Source organism: Aythya marila, assembly GCF_965140915.1.
Source record: "Aythya marila genome assembly, chromosome: 7".
In the NCBI taxonomy this organism is placed as follows: domain Eukaryota; kingdom Metazoa; phylum Chordata; class Aves; order Anseriformes; family Anatidae; genus Aythya; species Aythya marila.
The window spans coordinates 188,671-210,990 of NC_139048.1; the positions used below are offsets into that span (position 1 = coordinate 188,671).

General features: G+C 39.4%; 1 protein-coding gene across 1 annotated transcript; it reads right to left on the reverse strand.

The window, feature by feature from the left end:
- Window positions 1–5,251: 5,251 nt before the first annotated feature.
- LOC309880094 (vertebrate ancient opsin-like) lies at window positions 5,252–10,330 on the reverse strand (the record flags this gene model as incomplete). The annotated part of the gene is made up of 5 exons (XM_082764625.1): window positions 5,252–5,482; window positions 6,225–6,464; window positions 7,428–7,545; window positions 8,175–8,385; window positions 9,970–10,330. The coding sequence occupies 5 exons, from the start codon at window positions 10,328–10,330 to the stop codon at window positions 5,252–5,254; spliced, it is 1,161 nt and encodes a 386-aa protein (XP_082620751.1).
- Between the last annotated feature and the right edge of the window lie 11,990 nt (window positions 10,331–22,320).

Sequence of the window (22,320 nt, forward strand, 5' to 3'; positions counted from 1 at the left end):
TATATATATATAAATGAAAATTATTTTCACATTAGGAAAAAAGTCATGCAAGAAGTTTTGACTGTGGAGGTATTTTGGGTGGCTTCTGCAGACAGGATGGGTACATGCCTTGGGAAAAGATTCTTGAATTCTCTTTCTAGTGCTTGTTTATGAGTGGGCAAAAGGAAGAAGGGCTTAATGTCATGACTTTTCAATGTATTCCCATACATTCGTTTGATTCCTCTTTTGTTCCTGTTGTGCTGCAGTTCTCTCTTTTCCTCATAAAGTAGCCAATGTTATTTGTCTGCTCTATAGCTGAAATGAGAGCATTGCTCTAAAGCTCATATGAATACCCTGCCCTTATAATGTTTTGACTGCATTAATTCAGTGCTTGATGTCAGACCATCCACCCCACCATGCACAATGGTAATGTGACCTACAGCTAACCTCATAATGGCTATTAGGGTATTAAGTGGGTGTGTTTCCATTTCTGCTAGTGGAGACATTGTCTTTGACTACAGCTACAAATTGGTGTTTGCAATTCATTTATAGATGCAACCGAAGTTTTCCTTGGTGAAGTAGTCTAAAAACTCACCCATACCACTTCAGGTTGAGTGACTTGTACTGAGGATGATGTAACACTTATCAGATGGCAAAATTCCTATTAACTTCCTTTTTTCTTAGGTTTTCCATGAATTTCTACACTGTGTTTTTCTTTGCCATTGTTTAAGTTTTTATGTTTTATTTTGTCCTACAGAAATATACTCTACATATCCTGAGATTCTCAGAAGATAAAATACTTCTGTTGCTTTTAGTTAAAGACTATCACTTCTGCCAATTCTTCATGATTTAATACGGCTAATACCATTAACATGTGATTAACCTAGGTCAACATATGTTTGAAAGAGAAAATCTGAGTCTTAAATGTAAGACTTTTTGCTTTCATATCATACCTCACTTTTTAAAAAACTAATGAACGTTTTCTTTTAGGTGTGCATACGAATAGTAATTGAACATCTTACTCTTCCTGTCTCACAATATTTTGAAAACATTTGAAGAGCTTCATATATTGATTTTTCATGATATGATAACATGGCATTAATGGTAAAGAACAGGAATTGTGAAATGATGTAACTCTCATAATGAGGTTCATACTTTGGTTTCAAAGATTGAGCACTGTGAAAGTTCAAGCTCATTGAGTGTAAAATTATACTGCAAAAGACAATCACCTCATGAAATTTTATGAGATGAATGCAAAGCCCATAGCGGCCTTGAACTGAATTCTCATACATGCAGCTCTTGATGTATTTTGTAGATGTATTTCATGTAATTGATGTATTTTGTAGAGCAACACACCTCTTTAGATCCAACCATTATAAAATGAAGTTAAGGTCTCTGAACCTGAAAAGCCCACAGGCTGCAGCTCTTCGAGAACTGCTTCCACATGGCTCCATACCATTGGAGTCCATCTGTCAGGAGCAAACTGCTCCAGCACTGGTCCCCCACAGGTGGAACCCTCCCCTCCCCACTCTCCCCCCTCTTCTTCCTCCCCCCCCCCCGCTCCTATGTGGGCTCCTCTGTGGCTTGCAGCATGGAGATCTGCATTGCTGTGGCGCCCCTTGAGCCATGGGTGGACCCGTGGACAGCCTGCTCCACGGTGGGCCTTTCCATAGGCTGAAGGGTAACATCTGCTCCAGCACCTGGAGCTCTTCCTAACCTCTTTCTTCATTGACCTTGGTGTCTGTGGGATTGTTTGTCTCTATAATTTTCTTTCCTTTCTCTGTCCCAGCTGTTGTTGTGCAATAAGTTTTTCACTTTCTTAACTACGCTGTCCCAGAGGTGCATCCAATGGCACTCATTGGCTTGGCTCTGCCAGCAGCAGGTCCCTTTTGGAGATGGCTCTTATCTGACATGGGGCAGCTGATGGGCTCTTCTCACAGAGTCCACCCCTGCAGCCACTCTGCTACCAAACCCTTGCCATGTAAATCCAATATGTGCTTTCAGAAGCAGTGGGTTGCACACAGTGGGCTCCTGAAACACATCCATATGAGCAGGCTGGCTCATACTGTCTCCCACATACTAGTGTCGTTACTGCTTTAATGTTAAAATTGATTGCTTTCACAGAGCTAAAGCAAAATGCACCAGAAATCTTGGGCTGTGCAGGGAGATGGGGGCTAGGTATTCTGTAAATCCATCATTGTGAATGCTTCAAGGGGCCACAAGCAGGAAAGAGCAGCCAAGCAAACTATGTGAGCTTGCCAGGGCCAGAGTGGATGCAGGGCCACACTGCCTATGCCTGTCCCTCTTCCCCCAACAAAGAGTTCCAGCTTCCATGCTCCTCTTGGGCATGGGAATCATAAAGAGGTCAGCCTTTGCAAGATAACAGGGTTTAAGGACATTATTATAATTTATTTATTTATTGTACTGTGTATCCGTTTTACCTTTCCCTGATCCCCAATATCCCCATCTACTTCATGAATGTTTTTTGACTTCAAACTGAAGAGGGTACTGCTCTGAGACTAGGTCTGACCCATATATCTCAGGTAGCCTCTCATTCCTTTTCAGGGTACTTCTGTTTTTCAAACCATAACTTCATAAAATAAAGAGAAGAAAAAATTAAATAGAAACAAAACATTTATTATGTGTAAAGAACTTTTAAATTTGAAATGAAAACATCAGATGACTGATTCTGTATCACATTTCTATTGTTAAGGTCTGTACAGTGTGTAGCTATTGTAGAGACTCTATATCACCATGGAAACAACAGCTGCTTCTACTGGCAGTATATTAACGTCTTACCTAGAAATAATGGTTTCCCACAGTAAAGCATTTAAATGTAGTCAGCCATTGCCTTTTCTTCTAAAATGCATTCAGGTAAGCTTAGAACTTATATACAATTCAGAATCTGAGATGCCAGATTTTAGTAACATTTCATACAATGTTCACCAAAAAAGAAGTCTTTATTACATGCATAACCAGGTTTGCTTTTGCATGTAAGTGATGTTCAGCTAAAGTTTTTTGTATTGAACCATATAATTGTATGAGCTAATTATATGAGATGGCACACAAACATGGAAAGCAGGCAACTTCTGTTCTTTTCCACTGTTTATGGAAAGTATATTTTTGTTGTGGTCCCTGCTTTTGACCTAAAAGGTGAAAGAACAAGTTAACAACTTATGTCGGGATCAGTAGCACAATTAAAAGTGCTGAGGAAGTGATGTACAGAAGCAGAAATTTAAGGACTGCTGGGACAGAGAGGCAACTGCTCCTAAGAGAAGAACGGCAACATGGTGTGATTGACTGCTACAAGTTTCCTGTTCAGCTAGAACACTGATTATGTTTTCTGAGACATGTTCTAGCTCAGAAGTGAGAGAAAAGCAAAAACATGAAGGGAAACACAGCCATCCACCATGCACTGATGTAACATGGCCCAGAAGATGCATATTTTTTGTATACTCTGGACACTAATTTCCTGAAATTGTAATTGTTAAGTGTCCTGGTTTTGGCTGGGATAGTGTTTTGTGTTGTTTTTGTTTTGTAGAGGCTTGTATGATGATATGTTTTGGATTTGTGGTGAAAATAATGTTGATAACACATTGATAGGTTGGCTGTTCCTGAACAGTGCCAGCAGTAAGTCACAGACTTTTCAGCTTCTCCCACTGCTCTGCCAGTGAGGAGGCTGGGGGTGCACAAGGATCAGGGAGGGGACAGAGCCAGGACAGCTGCCCCCAACTGTCCAAAGGGATATCCCAAACTACATGGCTTCATGAAGAACAAGAAAACTGGGGTAAAGAAGGAACAATGGGGTCTTAGCGGGGGGGAGGTGCATTTGTCTTTGGTGTTTGTCTTCCCAATAAATTGTTATATGTGATGGGCGTTGCTTTCCTGTAGATGGCTGAACACCTGCCTGCCAATGGGAAGTAGTAAATGAATTCCTTCTTTTGCTTTGTTTGTGCACAAAGCTTTTTCTTTAAGGCTGAGAAACATGGAAGTGCTAGACCTAGAAAAGAGAAGGTTCCAGGATGGCCTTATCGCAGCCTTGCAATACTTAAAGGAGGCTTATAAGAAAATGGAAGGAAACATTTTACAAGTGCCTATAGTGATAGGACTAGGGGCAATGGTTTTAAACTGCAAGAGGATAGATTTAGATTAGATACAAGGAAGAATATCCTCACCGTGGAGCACTACTAGGGTAGTGAGGTACTGAAACAGGTTGCCAAGAGAAGCTGTGGATGCCCCGCCCCATCCCTGGAAGTGTTTGAGTTCAGGTTGGATGGGGCTTTGAGCAACCTGGTCTAGTGAGAGATGTCCCTGCCCAGGCAGAGGGTTGAACTAGATGATCTTTAAGGGTCCTTTCCAACTCAAACCATTCTATGATTAAAAACCAGAAATAATAGTTGTCTCCTGGAGCTACATGATCTCAAGAATATGATAGACCTTAGCTCTGCATGTCGCAAGGACATACAGTAAAAAACTTCTGTATTACAAAGCTCAGCTTCAGAACTCAAGTAGTGCTACTGAACCTTTCTTCAGTATTCCTGCACAGTTTTCTATACCCTACCTTCTCTGCTAAAGTTGAGTTGATTTCAGAAGTTGCTATGGGCACAGAAGTTTTCCTGACAAAGAGGGAATGAAGAAGAAGGATATGAATGACTCTTGATGGGGATTTTTTTTTAATAAATTAGTCCTTGGAAGTCTTAACAGCTCACCTGACTTGCTGCAGATGATGTTTTCACCAGGGACAGACATAAGTGCAGAAGCCTTAGGCTTTTTGTTTGTCTGTTTTAAGTAAAAATTCTGAAACAAACCAAAAAACACACAGGCCTGCCTCTCTCTGAACCGCCGCTTGGTTGAACTTGAGTCAGTTGTATGCTAAATATTATTCATTTTCCATTAGCATGTTGAAGCCGTGTACCACTTCATGTTTCTGCCACAGTCATGTTTTACACAGTCGTCAGTGTAAAACTCTCTTATCCTTATTGTGCCACATGCCTGCGTGAAAATATTGGGCTTCTCTAGTTTTATTACCAGGGGCAAGCAGGCAGTGGATAATAGAGGACTAACACAATAGAGGAAGGGAGTAATGTTTTGGCTGGGCGTTTGATTGCAACTGCAGAGCCAAGAAGCTCTTGCATTCACTCAGGAGCTCAGAATCTCAAAGCCAGTGTCCACAGAACTGAGCATAATGTCCACCATGACATTTTTTATATGAAGTGATGGTAACAAGGAAACATGATGTAGTAGTACTGCATTAATGATCACATCTCACTCCCTACATGGGCCAGATTTTGTTTTCTGAAGCTGCCAACTGAGCAAAAGAAGGGCAATTTGTGTGTTCATCTCCAGTTTTCCTCTTAGAAATGGTGCTACGTACTGCCATGATGGACAACTCACTGCCTCTTTTGTCCTGGGTTAGCATTGCTCTCTCTGAAGTCGGGTTCATGTTGGACTCTGCAGTCTCTATGGCACTGCAGCTGAACATCTCAACCAGACACCTCCTGAACTAGAAGGTTGAAACAAAAGAGATCAATCAAAACACAGAAATTAAAAGATATTTCTATAAAGCAGTTTGTGTCTTAACTAGAACTCTTGGAAATTATCTTATTAATCAGTTGGGCACATACAGAAATAGCCCCATTAAATATATATGCTTGTGACACCATGAAGAACTCTCAAAGTGAGAAACAATGACATCCTAAAAAAGGCACAAACTACTAGTAAGCCTCATTCTAAGAAATAATTTTCTTCTCATGCTTGTTCCTAGCCACATCTTGCCAAAGAGAATTGGTCATTTCTCAGGGTTCATGAGTTGCTTTCATGCACTAATACACAGCTATTCAAAGATGTTCTCTTTCCATTTTGTTTATATCCATGAGCACCCTACCTCAAAAGCAATTCACTGGTATTGCATTCCTAAAGAATAATAGAAATATCATGGGACAGTCTTGAAAATAGACTTTTCATACAGAAAACTGTATGAAATAACTGACATTCACTAAGGACTGATTTCCCTTTCTAATAGTTAAACCTAATTATTATTAACATTCATATTGTAATAATGCTCTGAGGTTTACGCTATGCTCCAGTAAGTAGACATAGTGATTTTTTTCATTTTATTTTTTTTAATTCTAAATGCTAGTTATTGTATTGCTGGTTAACTAACAAGTAGATAGAAATAATTCATTATAAAGCAAGTCTACATATGAAAATATGAGTTTTAAAGACACTTTGAAAGCATACGGTACCTGTTTGTTCATAAAGACATAAATAATTGGATTATAAACAGTAGCTGTTTTGGAAAAGAAAGCTGGAATTGCTGCCAGACGAGGATCCAATTCAATGGAAGGATATGCAGTGACTAGGATAGAAAAGGCAGCATATGGCATCCAGCAGATTAGAAACGCAATGATCATAACAACAACCATTCTAGTCACTTGTCTTTCAGGTTTCCTGGTAGTTCCCAGCCTGCATTGAGTATCTGACACCTTTAAAGAAAAGACAGAAAATTCCAGAAAATAAACAAGGCCTTCATACAGCAAATGTGGGGGAAGTTTTATAATCTGCCATGCTATAAGGAAAGATCTGTTCTTGTCAAGTATGATAGCATATAAGAATGCTGTTACTGGACCACAGAGTGTCAGTATGAGTGCTAAGGGATGTGAATTACTCTATCCTGTGATTATTCAGTTTTCCTTTGTTTACATATCTTTATATTTTTATTGCCAAAATGACAGAAAAAAATGCTAGGACCATCTTTGTACAAAAACATAGTTGCAGTCCAGCATGACTGTAGCCTGTACAGGCACACCCAAGCTAGATTTAGCCAAGCCATGAGAAGTGAAGTGATGGCCCAGATTTGCTGTCCAGCCTCACACATGTTGATTTATCTCAAATATTTTCATGTGTGCTGCAGCAACACACCTCAAGGCAGTGCAGATATACAGACAAATTCCACCTGTGAGAAAGGGAATCCTAATGATTTTAGTCAAATTAGAGATAATAGGCCTCTATTTAGAATGCCAAAATACAGAATACAATGACTCTGACGGAATGAGCAACTGGAGGTATCTGACAACACCAACTTCCAAATGCAGACATTTTAAGCTACATTCTGAATTGTCTGGTTTGAATCTGAAAAACTGCCACTGAACTGAATTGCAATTGTAAATAAACCAATACTGGCTCATCCAGCTTCTTTATTTATGAGGCTGGCATTTTTTCTAACGATGTTTGGCTAATGAGACATAAGTGATAAAACTTGGACACTGAAAAATCATTTCTAACCATAGCATAGATTTCTGTTTGTAATTATAATTCTTTAACAAAGCATGACAAGTGAGTGTATTTGCTGTCTGGAAATCTGACGTCTGATCATTATGGAAATTTGAACACAAAAATTCCAAATGATTACATACATACACATTTTACTTATTAGTGCTGCTTCTTACCTTTCTTAGCTTCTGCATCAGTTTTCCATAGGATACCAAAATTACCAATAAAGGCACTATAAAACAAGTGGTGAAAAATGCAATAATGTAGGTATGATCAGTATAAGCTCCTGAATACCTGTATAAAACACAGAATACATCGTGTATGTATTACTAATGTGTTCTGATTAATATTCTTGAAGAGTTCATTTTGCTCTTTAAAGGTGTCACTAATATTTTTGTTAACTGTTTTTAATCAAAACCCCCCTGTACAGCTCTAGTCAAATCACCAGATGGAGCCCTGGGCCATCTCCCTAGCACTGGGCTAGGAAACGTTTACTTTGTAGGATCACAGACACAGAACTATAGAATTGTGGGTCTGTCCAGGTGGGAAGGTACATGTAATCCAACCTCCTGCTCAATGTGATGTCAACTATGGGGGTAGAACAGGTTGCACAGGGCCTTGTCCAGACTTCTAAAAATATTTTAGTCCTCATTGAATCCAGACAAAAACCATAAGGTATGGGACAGTTATCTTCATTAGATACAAAAGCTTCTCCTTTTAGAAAATTATATATATATACACACACACACACATTTTTTTAACCTGTTCTTGACAATTTTTTCTTGGTTTTGTTATAGCTTTGTCTACCTCTAGTTTTGCCTGTAAGTCCATCATCTTCAAGCTTTTCCTTTAAACTCCTGCTTTGGAGAAGTCATGAGCTGTAAGTGTAATTTCTTCACAATACTCTGCAAGGATGGCCTTACCAGTTAGGCTCGCAGGTAGTTCCAATCTTACTGGTGGTGTAGCTGCTCCAACCCATAGTTGGTGGGATGGTCCAAAGGAAGGAAAAGGTCCACACAAAGGCAATACCTAAGGCAGCATGCTTCCCCTTCAAGCGCATATTTCCCAGTGGGTGGCAGATCACTATGTACCGCTCAAAAGCCAAAAGTGCAAGAGACCAGAGAGCAACAATACCTACAGTGGGAAAACACAGTCAGCATAAAAAATCAGATAGATTCACTGAAAATCAAACACTATCCCACATCACAGAGTCACAGAATCATTTATGTTGGAGGTATATCTGGAGGTCACCTAGTCCAGCCCTACACACCGTAAGCAAAATCCATAGAACAGGTCGTCCAGGACTACGTCCAGTTAGGTTTTGAACATCTCCACAGATGGAGACTGAACAGCTTCTTTGCTGTGGAGACTCCAACAGTTCTTTGTAACCTGTTGCAGCATTTGACCACCCACCATATCAGGAACATTTTTCATCAATCCAAGTTTTCAAAGGATGTGCAATTCATGTGCATTATTCTAATATTTTATTAAGAATACAAGATTTCCATACTTGTCTAGTTTGTCAGTAATAATGACTACAAACCCAAGCAACTAATTGGACTTTTTAACTCACAATGACTTTTTTATTCTGTTCTACTCTGAAAAGCTGCAAATTACATATAACTTCCAATTTAACAAATGAAGATAGATCCTCAAAACACTATCTTTGCAAGAAATGTCATATTTCAGACTGTTGTAGAACTCTAGCCTACAGACAGCTGCCCACCACATTAAGGTATCACTTTATTAAAGACCACCTGGTTGTTCACCAACATCTTGAAACAGCCTGACCTTAACTCCATGAGACACGCCTTCCATGCCACAAACTGGTAGAAAACCATAGTCCCTCACACATATTCCTTCTTAATCAACCTGAGAGCAACAGTGGGATTCCTCTTCAGGTTGAAGACCAGCAATGTGTTTTGATTCAGAGAAGTGACTGAGTTAAAAGGCTGGCTTCACTATGCAGCTTCTAAAACAGAACCAAAATATCACTTGGCAGAGATACAAAAGCTCTGTAGGAGGCAGGAATTAGTTTATATGTTCAAGTAATTAGATGTTCAATTTTAAAACTGTTTTCATATTTACTCTGCAGAGGTATATTTACACAGTGAACTGGTGACAATTTTCCCTTCTAGAGTAAAGTACTCTAGTAAAGTAATTTAAAGTAAATTAAAGTAATAAATTTTATGTAGTCGGCAAAACAAAGACAAGATAAACAATCACAGAAAGATTCAGGTGCGTGGGGTGACAGTTACAGGCATGTCATAGTTCCTCAGAACCACTGGAAGACCGCTAACATAAGATGTTTCAGTGCGCTAATATTTTCCACAGTTTTAGAACAGCTATTTGTTCTCTCTCTCATTTAACCACATACACACACCTAGACACAAACCTTGAAAATAGTTGCACATCGTGATTTTTTCTCACAGTTTTACCCACAATCCTGCTATTCTATTAGCAAGTTTTTTCTCATTATATTAAACATATTCAGTAAACAGTATACAAGCAACAAGCCACTGATATATGACAGCAAAAGTGCTGCATGTTATTCACTCATGCATGAGGTACACCACAGAACATGCATAACTGGGGAAAGATCCAATGCATTCAAAGGCATGCAAAGTCAGAGGCTCAGGAAGCTGCAGGAGAGTTAGTAGAATACATTAAAGGAAGTTCAAAGAAAAAATGTATAACTACCAACAAAATCAAGCTTACCAAAAAATGTGACCGCAAATCCTTCCAGTACACAAGCCCAGTATCCCATATAAAAATAACCTTTTAGATTGGCTAAAAAGCTGATGGTGCCACCAGTCAATGAGACCAGAAAATCAGCCACAGATAAATTGACTATAACATAATTGACAGGTTGTCTCAACTGCTTGAACTTAAAAGTTACCAGGATCACAGTCAGGTTCTCAGCAAGCGATAGGGAGGTCACCACCAGCATTACTGCTGCCAGAAGCCTGAAGTGCCAGGGCTGGATGGAATCCAAGGGACGACGAAAGGGATCCCATCTGCCAGGACCAGAGAAACCAGACAACAGCGACTCATTTCCAAGTGCTCTGAATGCATCCATTTTTTTCTCTCACTAGTGAAAATAATATTGGAGAATATTGGAGTTTCTAATCTGTAAATAAAGTTCAGAATTAAAAGGAGAAATTGTCTGTCTCCAACAGAAATGTAAAAAAACTCTCCATGTTTCCGCTTTCTGGTAATAATCCAGGAAACAAAGTTTTGGTCAGAGGAAGGCTTAGTACTGTGCAGTGCATGTGGGAACAGGGATAAGCAAGAGAATCTATTAGAGAGCCTTCTACCCCTCTCTGCTGGTAGTCTCCTGCCCCTCTCCAGCTGCCGCTGATACTGTCTTTTTCTCTAATAAAGCCAGCTGCAGGTTCCCTCCTTCTGTACCGGCCAACAGCAGTGATTGGAGCAGATATCCCTCAGATCATCCCTACTCTGTGGGGAAAAACAAAACATTTGCTTGAATCCTTCCCTGATCTCTAGCACTGTGAAAATGAAGCTTTCCTTTTGCTAGTAATGAGGGTGGAGTGATCTTCCCCATGCCCTGCACTGCTGTCAGCACAGCAAAGGGGGAGGCTCCCACCTGACTCATTTGCTTAAAGAAGGGCTGCCCTGCAAAGACTGACACTGGACTATAACAGCAGCTCTAAACTTGGCAGGGAGGCTGGATTCTAAAACCCTGCTCACATCTCAGGCTAGCTTACAGCCCCAGAACTGAAGCTTCAGATAAGTTTTCTGTGTTATTTAGTGCAATTTCAGTTAGTTTCTCCTAGAGACTGTACAGCTGTTATCCCTGATGAAGGCATAATTATTATAATCACAGTTTTAGTGCTAAAATCTCAAAGATGCACCATGGTATTTTAAAGATAGAGCCTGCAAATACATTGAAAGAAACAAAATCAGTACAGCATGACAATAGACAGCAGAAAAATTAATTGCTAGTCAGATATTTCTGAGAAAAATGAGTGGATGTATCTGTATTATATATAATAATAATTGTTAACAATTATGCATAAGCAATCCAGTTTTCATCCTAGAGTCTTCAAAATTTGGACATGCACCGTATGCAACACACAAAGAAAAAAACAGGAGCTGAACTGAAAGTAAGAACGAGCAATGCTACCTATCCATATATTCCTCTGAGTTTATATTTGTTTTAGTTTGTATGTGAAACACTTAACATAGGTTGAAATCTTTTGGTATTCATGAATGGAATCAAAAGAGCTTCTGGGCACAGGCAGAAAGAGTTATACATCAGAAGATTTCAATCTATTTCAAACAACAAAAAATGACAGCAGCTTATAATTAAAATAACTTTTTGATATTTTAAAATAGCTTTAACATACTCACTTGAAAGGGAAAGACAGAGCTTAAGCAGAACAAATCTAGTAACAAAAATACTCACAAAATAATGCTTATTCAACAGAAGTATTAAAAAGTTCCAAGCATCAAAAAAAGAAAGATCAAAACACAGTGACATTAAAATGCTGACAGCAGATCCTTGCATGGCATGATTCATCATAGCTCCATTGCCTGAATACTACAACAGAAAATCTGGACCAGTAGTTTAAAATCAAGTTCAAATATTATGTTGCTTAAAATGACACATTAAATTCTTGTGAGTGTTAAAATGAAATTAGAGTTCTGAAATAATATATATTTAACAGAGAAGGCATTATCTGGATTTCTCTAACACAAATTCATTGCCTGTTCATTGACACCCCTTTAAAGAATGGATAACTGTTGTTTCCAGTTATTTTGTTGTTTTATGCTGTGATATTGTTCAAGTTGCTTGCATGAGTAATGATTCTGATTACAATTTAAATGCATTGTCTTTGTCTTGTGAGTCCTCTGCTTAGAATCCTTTAAAAATATTCTTATACTCAGCTGCCCAGTTTGCTTCTGTTTTGCTTCTTCAACAGATCAACTGAAAGTGATTCTCTGTGACATGCTCTTATTACAACTTACAGCATTTCCACTTTTTATAGCACAATAGGTTTGAATTTGCTACTGCTCTTGCACTGAAGGCCTTTGTTTGTCCAAATAATACAGAAGTTTTTGCAATTTTGTTGTGAGACTTTCTGAAATTAGAAATTTAGAAAGACAAAGTATTGCCTTGTGAACACAGGGAGACCAGGATCATCCTAGGTCAATTGCCTTCATTTAAAGAGACAGCCGTTCTCCAGCAGAATCACAGAATTCTTGAGGTTGGGAGGGACCTCTGGAGAACACCTGGTCCAACCCTCCTGCCAAGCAGGGTCACCTAGCACACATGGCCCTGGATCTTGTCCAGGTGGGTTTTGAATAACTCCAAAGGAGGAGACTCCATAACCTCTCTGGGCAACCTGTGCCAGCATTCTGTCACCCTTACAGTAAATAAATGTTTTCTCATATTCAGCCACTACTTCCTGTGTTTCAGTCTGTGCCCATTGCCTCTTGTCCTGTTGCTGAGCACTACTGAAAAAAGTCCGGCCCCATCCTCTTAACGCCCTCCCTTCAGATATTAGTACATGTTGATAAGATTATAACACAAGATCTTCAGTCCCTCTTGTAAAGATCTTGGTTTACATTAGTGACAACTTCCCTTTCCTGGACTTTCATATACTGAAAGTTCGCTGATAAACTTGGAGCACACGCAAACCTATCTTGAGAGAGCTTGGCATATCTCACATCGCCTTTTTAGCAAAGGTGTTCCTGACTGACACTTACTAAGAGGTAAGCTGGTAGACAACTGAACAACCTCAGGCTGTTGTATAAACAGCAGCTGATTGGAGCAGGAACATACAGTCAGTGAGGTGAGGAGAAAGTGTAAGTAATATCACTTGTGTAATGTGCCTGCAGTAATTCCAGCTATAAGACAAAATCAGGATGACAAGAACTGTGCTGAGACCATAGCTGGTGTCTGAAATTGTATGTGGCAATTTGTGCATTAGTCCTGCATTTCCCATTCCAGGACCCAGACATGGAAATGAGCGATAAGGTCAGTGTGATACTTCAAGTGGCGCCCTTGAATAGGTTCACTCAGCTGATTTTAAGCATGTGACAGACAATCTCAAGATGCTTCTATCAAATGACAGCAATGGCCTTCACTCCTCAAAGTGGTTGTGGAAGATTTACATGGTATCCAAGAAGGATTTGGTTGTCACATTTAATTAGGACAAACAGCATTTTCTGCTTTACAGATGTTTTGTGGGAATCTGAAATGAAGGATTCCACTTTAAGAAAAAACAAACTAGCTCTGTAGTACATGAATGCTGATCTCATGAACTGACTTGGCTACTCTAAAAGTTACCTTCTATGAAAAAAATACAACCATGGATGCAGACACTTGTCCTTTTAGAGACACTTGTCTTTTTTAGAGACCAGCCGACTATCAGCCAATACTCCCAGGTCCTTCTCTGCCAGGAAGCTTTCTAACCACTCATCTCCCAGCCTGTAGCACTGCTTGAGGTTGTTGTGCCACAGGTGCAGGACCCGGCACTTGGCCTTGTTGAACTTCATACAGTTGGCCTCAGCCCATCAGTCCAGCCTTTCCAGATCCTCCTGCAGAGCCTTCCTACCCTTGAGCAGATCGACACATGCACCTAACTTGGTGTCATCTACAAACTTACTGAGGGTGCACTCAATCCCCTCATCCAGATCATTGATAAACATATTAAAGAGAACTGGCCCTAGTACTGAGCCCTGGGGGACCCCACTAATGACCTGCCTCCAACTGGATTTAACTCCATTCACCACGACTCTTTGGACCCAGCTACCCAGCCAGTTTCTAACCCAATGAAGTGTATGCCAGTCCAAGCCAAGAGCAGACAGTTTCTTGAGGAGAATGCTGTGGAAAATGGTGTCAAAAGCCTTACTGAAGTCAAGGTAGACCACATCCACAGCCTTTCCCTCATCCACTAAGCGTGTCACTTTGTCAAAAAAAGGAGATCTGGTTCGCCAAGCAGGACCTGCCTTTCATAAACCCATGCTGACTGGGCCTGATCGCCTGCTTGCCCTGCAAGTGCTGTGTGATGACACTCAAAATAATCTGCTCCATGAGCTTCCCTGGCACTGAGGTTAAACTGACAGGCCTATAGTTCCCCAGGTCTACCTTCCAGCCCTTCTTGTAGATGGGCGTCAGGTTTGCTAGCCCCCAGTCGACCGGGACCTCCCCTAATAGCCAGGACTGCTGATAAATGATGGAAAGCGGATTGGCCAGGTCTGTTTATATGAATTTTTCAACATTCTGTATTTGATAAAGTCATTCAAATCACATCTTTAAAAAGAATATAGAAATATATTTCACTGTAGTATTTTTAAAAAACACTTATATTAAGGCCACATTTTATTCTGCCTTTAGTATGGGAGTTTCCAATCTATTGCTTACATGCTTACATGAAGACAATGTACAAGCATTTAAACCAGAAATTTTGGTGATTTATGCATAGGAATTATTGCACATTACATTACAGATCTAGAAACCATAACTCTCAGACTACATAAGTAAATGTACTTTCGCTGAGTCCAATTAATCATAGAAACAGAAAAGCTGTGTCTGGCGAAGTCCTCCGGAGATCTCCAGTCCAAGACCCTGCTTAAAGCTTTAGCAGGTTGCCTGGAGCTGTGCCCAGCTAGGTTTTGAATATCATCCTGGATGGACACTCCACAATCTCTCAGGGCAACCTGTGCCAGTCCTCGACAATCCTCATTGTAAAAAAAAGACTTTTTATTCTCAGATTAAAAAAAAAAAAAAAAAAGTTACTACTTCATATTAATCATGAGAGAAATTTATGAAACCAGGTTATTATGGGGCTGCATTTAATGTTTCTATTCCCAGGAGAGCACCTGCAAAACCTAACAGCAAACTGCACTTGAGAATCATATTTAATCATGACTGCTTTGATTAATCTCATTTATCTATCATCAATATTGGCCCACTCTCTTTTAGAAACTTGAAACTTGAGTGTTAGTAATGGGCTTTCAGTGAAACTTCTGGAGATTTACATAAGTATTCTCCCGCTGCTGCCCAACTAAACTGAAATCATTCGGTGTGTTACTTGAGAGGTGGGAGCAGAGGACTGAGTTGTTACTCCTGTGCAGTACCATATGATTATGAAGATATGGTAAAGAACCTTCGTAAAATATGATGCAGAAACTTCTGTGGTAAGATACTTTATCTAAATGAAGAGTCTGAACATACAAGAGTCAATGCCAAAGTCATCATCAGTAAAGTGAGCTTTTCCAGTTAATCAGTTACTGAAGCATTTGTTTCTAGGTGGCCAGTTTGCTTGTGAGTGTGCCAGTATAGAAAGTAATACAGATGTTGGCAACTTTTTTTTTTTTTAAACTGTTTTGCTCCATCCATTTCTTTTTTAGCTGCAGATTTATTTTCTCACTGTAACTGAAAACCAGAAATTATACTTTTAAAATCCATTCCCAGAAAACACTGAATTACCATAATGGAAATATTTTGGCATTGCCCTTTTAAGTGACAGGGAGGAATTATTTTGTTCTCTTGTGTATTAAAAGAACTGGAGAATTTTTCGTCAAAAGATAAATACTGTGTACAAAAGAGGTGTGCTACACTGGGAAAGGTACCAGGATAGTTGCAGGAATTTCATTAACTAACAATATATAACAAAGCTGGTAGCTAAACAAAACGTGTTCTATTAACTATGAATAAGAAACTAATTCAAATACACAAAGTGCATACTAAGCATCAGAAAAGGAAATAATTTGTTAGCAGGCTGTATTTACTTAAGACATGTTAATAATATCTTCCAGTTTGGGGCCTCATCTGAGCAGGTAAGACTGTTTAACTTCTGATAGCTCAGTGCTTTGTAAAACATAGTAAAATTGAGTTCCTTCAGAAATACATAAAGGCAGTTAAGTAAAAGGCAACAACAGTATAGTTTTTACTGATTCTGACTGAACAGCACCATTAAAGCTTTTCCACAGACTTTTTACAGTTTTTCACTTACCTGCATTCACAGAATGGCCAAGGTTGGAAGAGACCTCTAAAGATCATATAGTCCAACCCCCCTGCCAAGCAGGATCACCTAGAGCACCTTGCGCAAGATGGCACCCAGGTGGGTTTTGAATATCTCCAGAGAAGGAGACTCTATAACCCCTCTGGGAAATCTGTTTCAGTGCTCTGTCATCCTCCCAGTAAAGAAGTGCCCCCTCATATTGAGCTGCAACCTCCTGTGCTTCAGTTTGTGCCCATTGCCTCTCATCCTGTTGTTGGGCACAACAGAAAAGAGACTGTCTCCATCCTCTTGACACCTTCCCCTCAGATATTTATATACATTAATGAGGTCTCCCCTCAGTCTTCTCTTTTCCAGGCTAAACAGGGCCACAAGGGCATATTGCTGACTCATGGTCACCTTCGTGTCTTGATCATGACTCCCAGTTCCCTCTCTGCAGAGCTGCTCTCCAGATGGTCAACCCCCAGCCTGTACTGGTTCTTGGGGTCATTTCTCCCGAAGTGCAGGATCCTGTACTTATCCTGGTTGAACTTCATGAGGTTCACTGACATGATACGAATTTTAAAACTCCAGTAAAATAAATAGTTGTTTCAACAATGATCAATAAAATAAATTTGCATTGGAAGTGCTGGGCATGTCATTACGATCAAGAAAAATCTTCAATAATTAATTTTTTCCTCAGAAACTATATATTCCCCAAAAAATCAGTGTGAATTTTTATCCATTATATTCACCTGGTGGTTCAAAAATACTCTTCATGTGATAGTTCTCATTTAAGCATTTTTTTCTATTCTGAAATCCTCATTCAGTAGAAAGAGGATTGAATTGTGCAAGCAATCATACTGTCTTGAGGGGATCATGTAAGTGATATTCTTTTGCCTTAATAAACATTATTCAAAAGTTTGTTATTCACTAAATCAAAAACATTTTGTCTGTTTTGCAGTTTCTGAAGACAGCATATAGGATTTGCCTTAAACTTGGTACTAGATTGAGATCAAATCTTTAAAGACATTTGCATTCTGGTGCTCAAGTCTGTACCCTGGCCCATGTTATTAGTCTTATGTGGTGACAGTCAATGAAGAGTACTTTAATTTGTTGTATGGTCTAAGGTCCAGGATCCACACAGCAGAATATCAATGAGCCACTCTGCATACTCACCTGCACACCCACTTGCTTACATATCCCAGTGCAGGAAAGATGACGCTATGCTGCTATCAAAACTTCAGGTTTTATGGTACCTGTAATCCTACTTGAAAGTTATGTAAATGTTTTCATTATTTCAGTACTTATTGCATTTTCTAAAAATAAAAACCTATTCTAAAGCAGCAAGCACACCACTGGCCTATGTACTTGTTTATACCTATTTGTTTAGCTAGAACTTTACAACTGGTTCTGTAATGAGAAATAGTAGCCATCTCTTGCCTTCTACTTTAATCTGCATTTGAAAATGTATGCATTTTAGTTATCTCTGGATTCAGGTCCGAGCCTCATGATCATCTCCAGTTCCTCAGGTAGTTTTCCAAAGCAATTCTCTGATGAAACAGTCAATGAAAGCTACCTATCTAGACAATTGTATCACATTAGTGTATCTCATTAGATATAATTCAAACATAGCATGACCTTACTTTCTACTAAGATTTATTTATATTTCTTTAGCAACTAACTTTTATTCTCTCATTGATAAATTTGATGACATCAGATGGATGGTATTATGTTAGCACTTACCCTGAGAGATTCTTGAGGAAAGAGGAGAAACGCTAAATCCCTATCTGCCATTAAACAACACACCATATCTTTGCATCTATCCATTATCTATCTTTGGTTGGGGATGTTTTATAAGATTTTTCCTCAGGAACAAGAAATTAACCTCATTTCTGTATGGTTCTTTTTCAATATAAGCATAACTTGAAACTTCTCTCACTGTCACTGAAATTGTTTTTACAGCCTAGGCTTATGAACACAATGCTACTGAAACATCATGTAGGAGACCAGATAAAGGCCTTATGAAGGTGATCCCTTGTTAGGGAGAAGTCTGAGGAAAAACAGAAGATCAGAAAAAGTTGGAGAAATCCTTGTAGAGTATAACATTTATGTAGTTAAGATTTCAGTCAAGTCCCATGAAACCTGTCAGAAGCCTTTCACTCGCTATCACTGATTAATGGATTTTTCCATCAGAAGTCTAAGGCAGGTGCATCACTTGCCTGCACTGAGCTCTCATGGCCCAATATTTCTATACTATGTTCTGTGGCCACATCATCATTACCTGGTCTGCAGTGGATAAAAACTTTAAACCACCCCATCTTTTAGCTTGTTGGAATTTACAGTTTTGCTTGGATAATTCTAGGCACAGTCCACTTTGCAGAGATTCTCAGCAACTAAATAACTTTTGAAGCAAGTTAAAAGGAAGAGACATTTCTAATCTACCTCTAACGTGCTGAAGATACAGGTTTGCTTAGTGCATTAGGAATCCTTTCTGTCACCAGTCACATAATAGTTTTTTTATTTGAATAATACAAAATGGTGTTACTGCCCTGAACCACCACCAGGCACAGATCCCACAGCCTGAAAATAACTGTGTGTTAGTTATTACCTTGTAGAAAATAATGCATGCCTCAGACTTCAGAAGCGTTGCAAGGAAACACTCAATATGTTCAATAAATTGTCACTTACTTATAACATTACCCCTCAAAGGAGAGCTATAAAAACAAAACCTAGTTACATTTTGCAACTAGGTATAGTAATTTGGCAAAATATGTGAAAAGAAAGCATTAGCAAAGCCAATGAAACTGGTTATTCAAATGACAAAACACTTATCTGCAGGAGTTACAAATACATTAATCATGACATAGTGGCCAAAACAGCTTTCATCCAAAGCCACAAGTTTATTAAGACTTTTGAAATTTTTAATCAAAGGCTCAACTCTGCATCTCCATCTGAGTTTTAAGCTGTTACTGAGCAGCCGTGATAAACAGAACACTTCTCTTTCCTTCCTGAACTTTGGTGACTTGCTCTGAAGAAGGCATATAGATTGACAGTTACAGAAGAAAGCACACCTAAATTCACTTTGTTCCAAGATCTGCTGTGTTTAGACATCACTCACCAGGGATATCCATATAATGTAGAAAACAGACAAGAAATGCAGTCAGTAGTTTCCACCGTTTTACCATGACAAAGTGTGCCTGCGAAGGGTTTGACAGCACAAGAACTAGTACAGGTGAGAGGCCCTGGATGCAGCCATGCAGATGAGATCACGGAGCTGGAGACTGGTGTCCAGCTGCAGACAATGCATAGACAGGAGAGATGGAGAAGTGTTAAGTCAAGCACCTTACATCATTAATCCACAGCTTTACAGATCATCAATTTAAACCATGCCATCCATGGGATTCCCAGTCTTTTAATGTTAATCTTGGGCATCAGGATCCAAAAGGAATTTTGTCATCCTCTGTACTTTAGATTTAATGTAAGTTTAGGGAAAATGACCCACCTCTTTATTTCAGGTCTTTAACACTACAAAAGCTTGATAGGTACTCAGCACCAAGTAATTTTCAAACATTAAAAAGTAGTATTTAATGTTATGCTTATTCACAGTGCAGACAAAGTGACCACAAAACACTCTAAGCAAACTATATAATAATGCTTTGAATGCATTCAATACCGTAGATCACTTTAAACAATGTCCTCACTTTTGGGTTCATTGCAATGTTTTCATACAAGCTGCAATGGATGCTGATCATGAGAGCTTTTCCACAAAAACAAACAAAAAAACAGATCCTAACTGAGATTGAGTTATGAGTTTATTCACTAAAAATAACTGTTCTGTGATGAAGTATGGCTGAAACACCAATTTTATTGTGTCAAAATGTCTTTCAAATAACCTTAATGAACCTCTATAGAGAGCAAAATACATGAATGGTGATGCAAAGTTCTGAGCCTCATCCAGGACGCACTGCACTCACTCATCTCCCACAGAAGATAATCATAATTACATTCAATAGCTTGTTGGCCCTGGTCAGAGAGGCTCCGGGCTTCTCAGAAACAGAGACCTAATTTAATTCTGCCACTCCCACAATAGACACAAATTACTTCCACAGACTGGATGTTCATTAAATACTACACCCCCAACATCCAGCAGAAATCTTGTTCTCCAGATCAAAAGAAGGCTAGCAGCTGCTCCAGCCAAGGAGAGCCAAGAGCCACAACACTGCTGCCCTGTAGGGCTCCTGCCCTGACTCAGGCTTGTGCTCCTCATTAAGCAGCTGCACCACTGACACCTCTTTCTGAAGCCAGTCCTAGGCTTTTGGCCCCGTCATTGTAGGAAACAGAACAACAGGCTTCTGTAACACTGGGGCTTGTTTTGGGCATCTTTTCTATTGCTGTACAGACCACAATATTTTGTAAAATATTTTTCAAGGTGAAAGCTTTGTTCATTGTTAAATGAACCACACAGTGGAGGAAGAGCAGCTGCTCTTGAAAAAAAAGAAGGAACTGGTATGCAGCAAAAATATTTGCAACCACTTGAATATAGCTAGGAAACTTCTCTACCTTATTTTCTGAACTGAGGGAGTGTCAAAGAAGAATCAGGAAAAAAGTCTCAGAAGAATGCAGAGGGTGAAAGTGAAAGACATATCAGGCACCAAAAGTCTCAGCCCAGTCACAAAGTGTTCCTACTAGCAGTATACTGGCTAGGTATACTGATAACACCCACCTGAGGTGAGCACATAAGCACTGCATTGAGTGCTGCTATACCCCACTCCTTGTCACTGTGGTTGTAAAATCTGTATGTTTTCTGTTGAGCTAAAAAGCCAAAGGTAGCTGGGTGTGATGTTTACTCTACTGCTTTGTATCCTAATGCTATAATGTGTGGCAGGCTTTCATCATGAGCCTGATGTGTTTCAGCTTTTCCTTATAACTTTTTTCCCCTCAGTTTGTAGACTGTATATTCCTCCCAGATTTGCACCCATATAAACATGCTTACCTCTTGTTGCAGTTAACCCACTAATTTTTCTATAGTGAAATTGGAAGTGACCACTGGAGCCTCAGATTTTCTGTAAGAGCAAACACAAGTTTTCCCTTCAGACACCTTCATGTCTTCAAGTGTTTTCCTTGATAGGACACAAGCATTAAACCTTTTCACTTTAAGGCACTTCATCTTAACTACTGATAACTCTTGAGAGACAGCCCCCCAAGACTTTTTTTTTTTTTTGTAAAAAAATTTTGTAAGAAAAAAAAAACAAAACAACCCTTATTCACCTTTTGTAAGTTTATTGCTTCATTTGGTTTTGTAAAAGCAGTTAGACACAAAGGTCTCTGAAAGTCAGTGCCAGTGTCTGTCACTTAAATCTCTATCTAGACCTTATAAAGTGTTTGTTGAGCTCCCACAGTATAGAAAGTGGGGAGAGCTATAGCAGCAAAGCCTCTTTTGTTACCTCACATTTTGCTATATTCCCATTGATGAGTATCCTCTGGAAGAGAGCTATAATAAGAATTTGAATTCAGAGGAAGTAAAATGCTGAGAGGCAAGGAGAACAGTTCTGTTATTAAAGCATTTCAGTTAACCTTAAGCAATGCTTATCTCATTACAAGTTTTAAAGTTCCTGTGTTAGAGTGGCTGAATGCATAGCTCTGGAGACCTCAGAATGATAGCAGACCACCTGCTGATTTCTGTGATGTTGAAATTGTCTTGCACAATTACCTCTAATAGCTTCTAGTGTTGGTATACAATGACACAGCTTACATATACCAGTTGCAGCCTCAAGTTGGCTTGTCCATTATTTTGGATCGTACACTCCTGATAGTCGTTGAAGATCGTAGAATCAGAAGGGCTGGAAAAGACCTCCAAGATCATCTGGTTCAACCATCCCCCTACCACCAATGTTACCCACCAAACCATGTCCCTAAGCACCACGTCCAACCTTTCCTTACACACCCCCAGGGATGGTGACTCCACCACCTCCCTGGGCAACCTGTTCCAATGCCTGGCTACTCTTTCTGAGAAGAAATGTCTGCATTTACACCCAAATAAATCTTACTCCTTTAAAACCACACCTTTAAAACCATGCCTAGCAAGGTTTTGGCC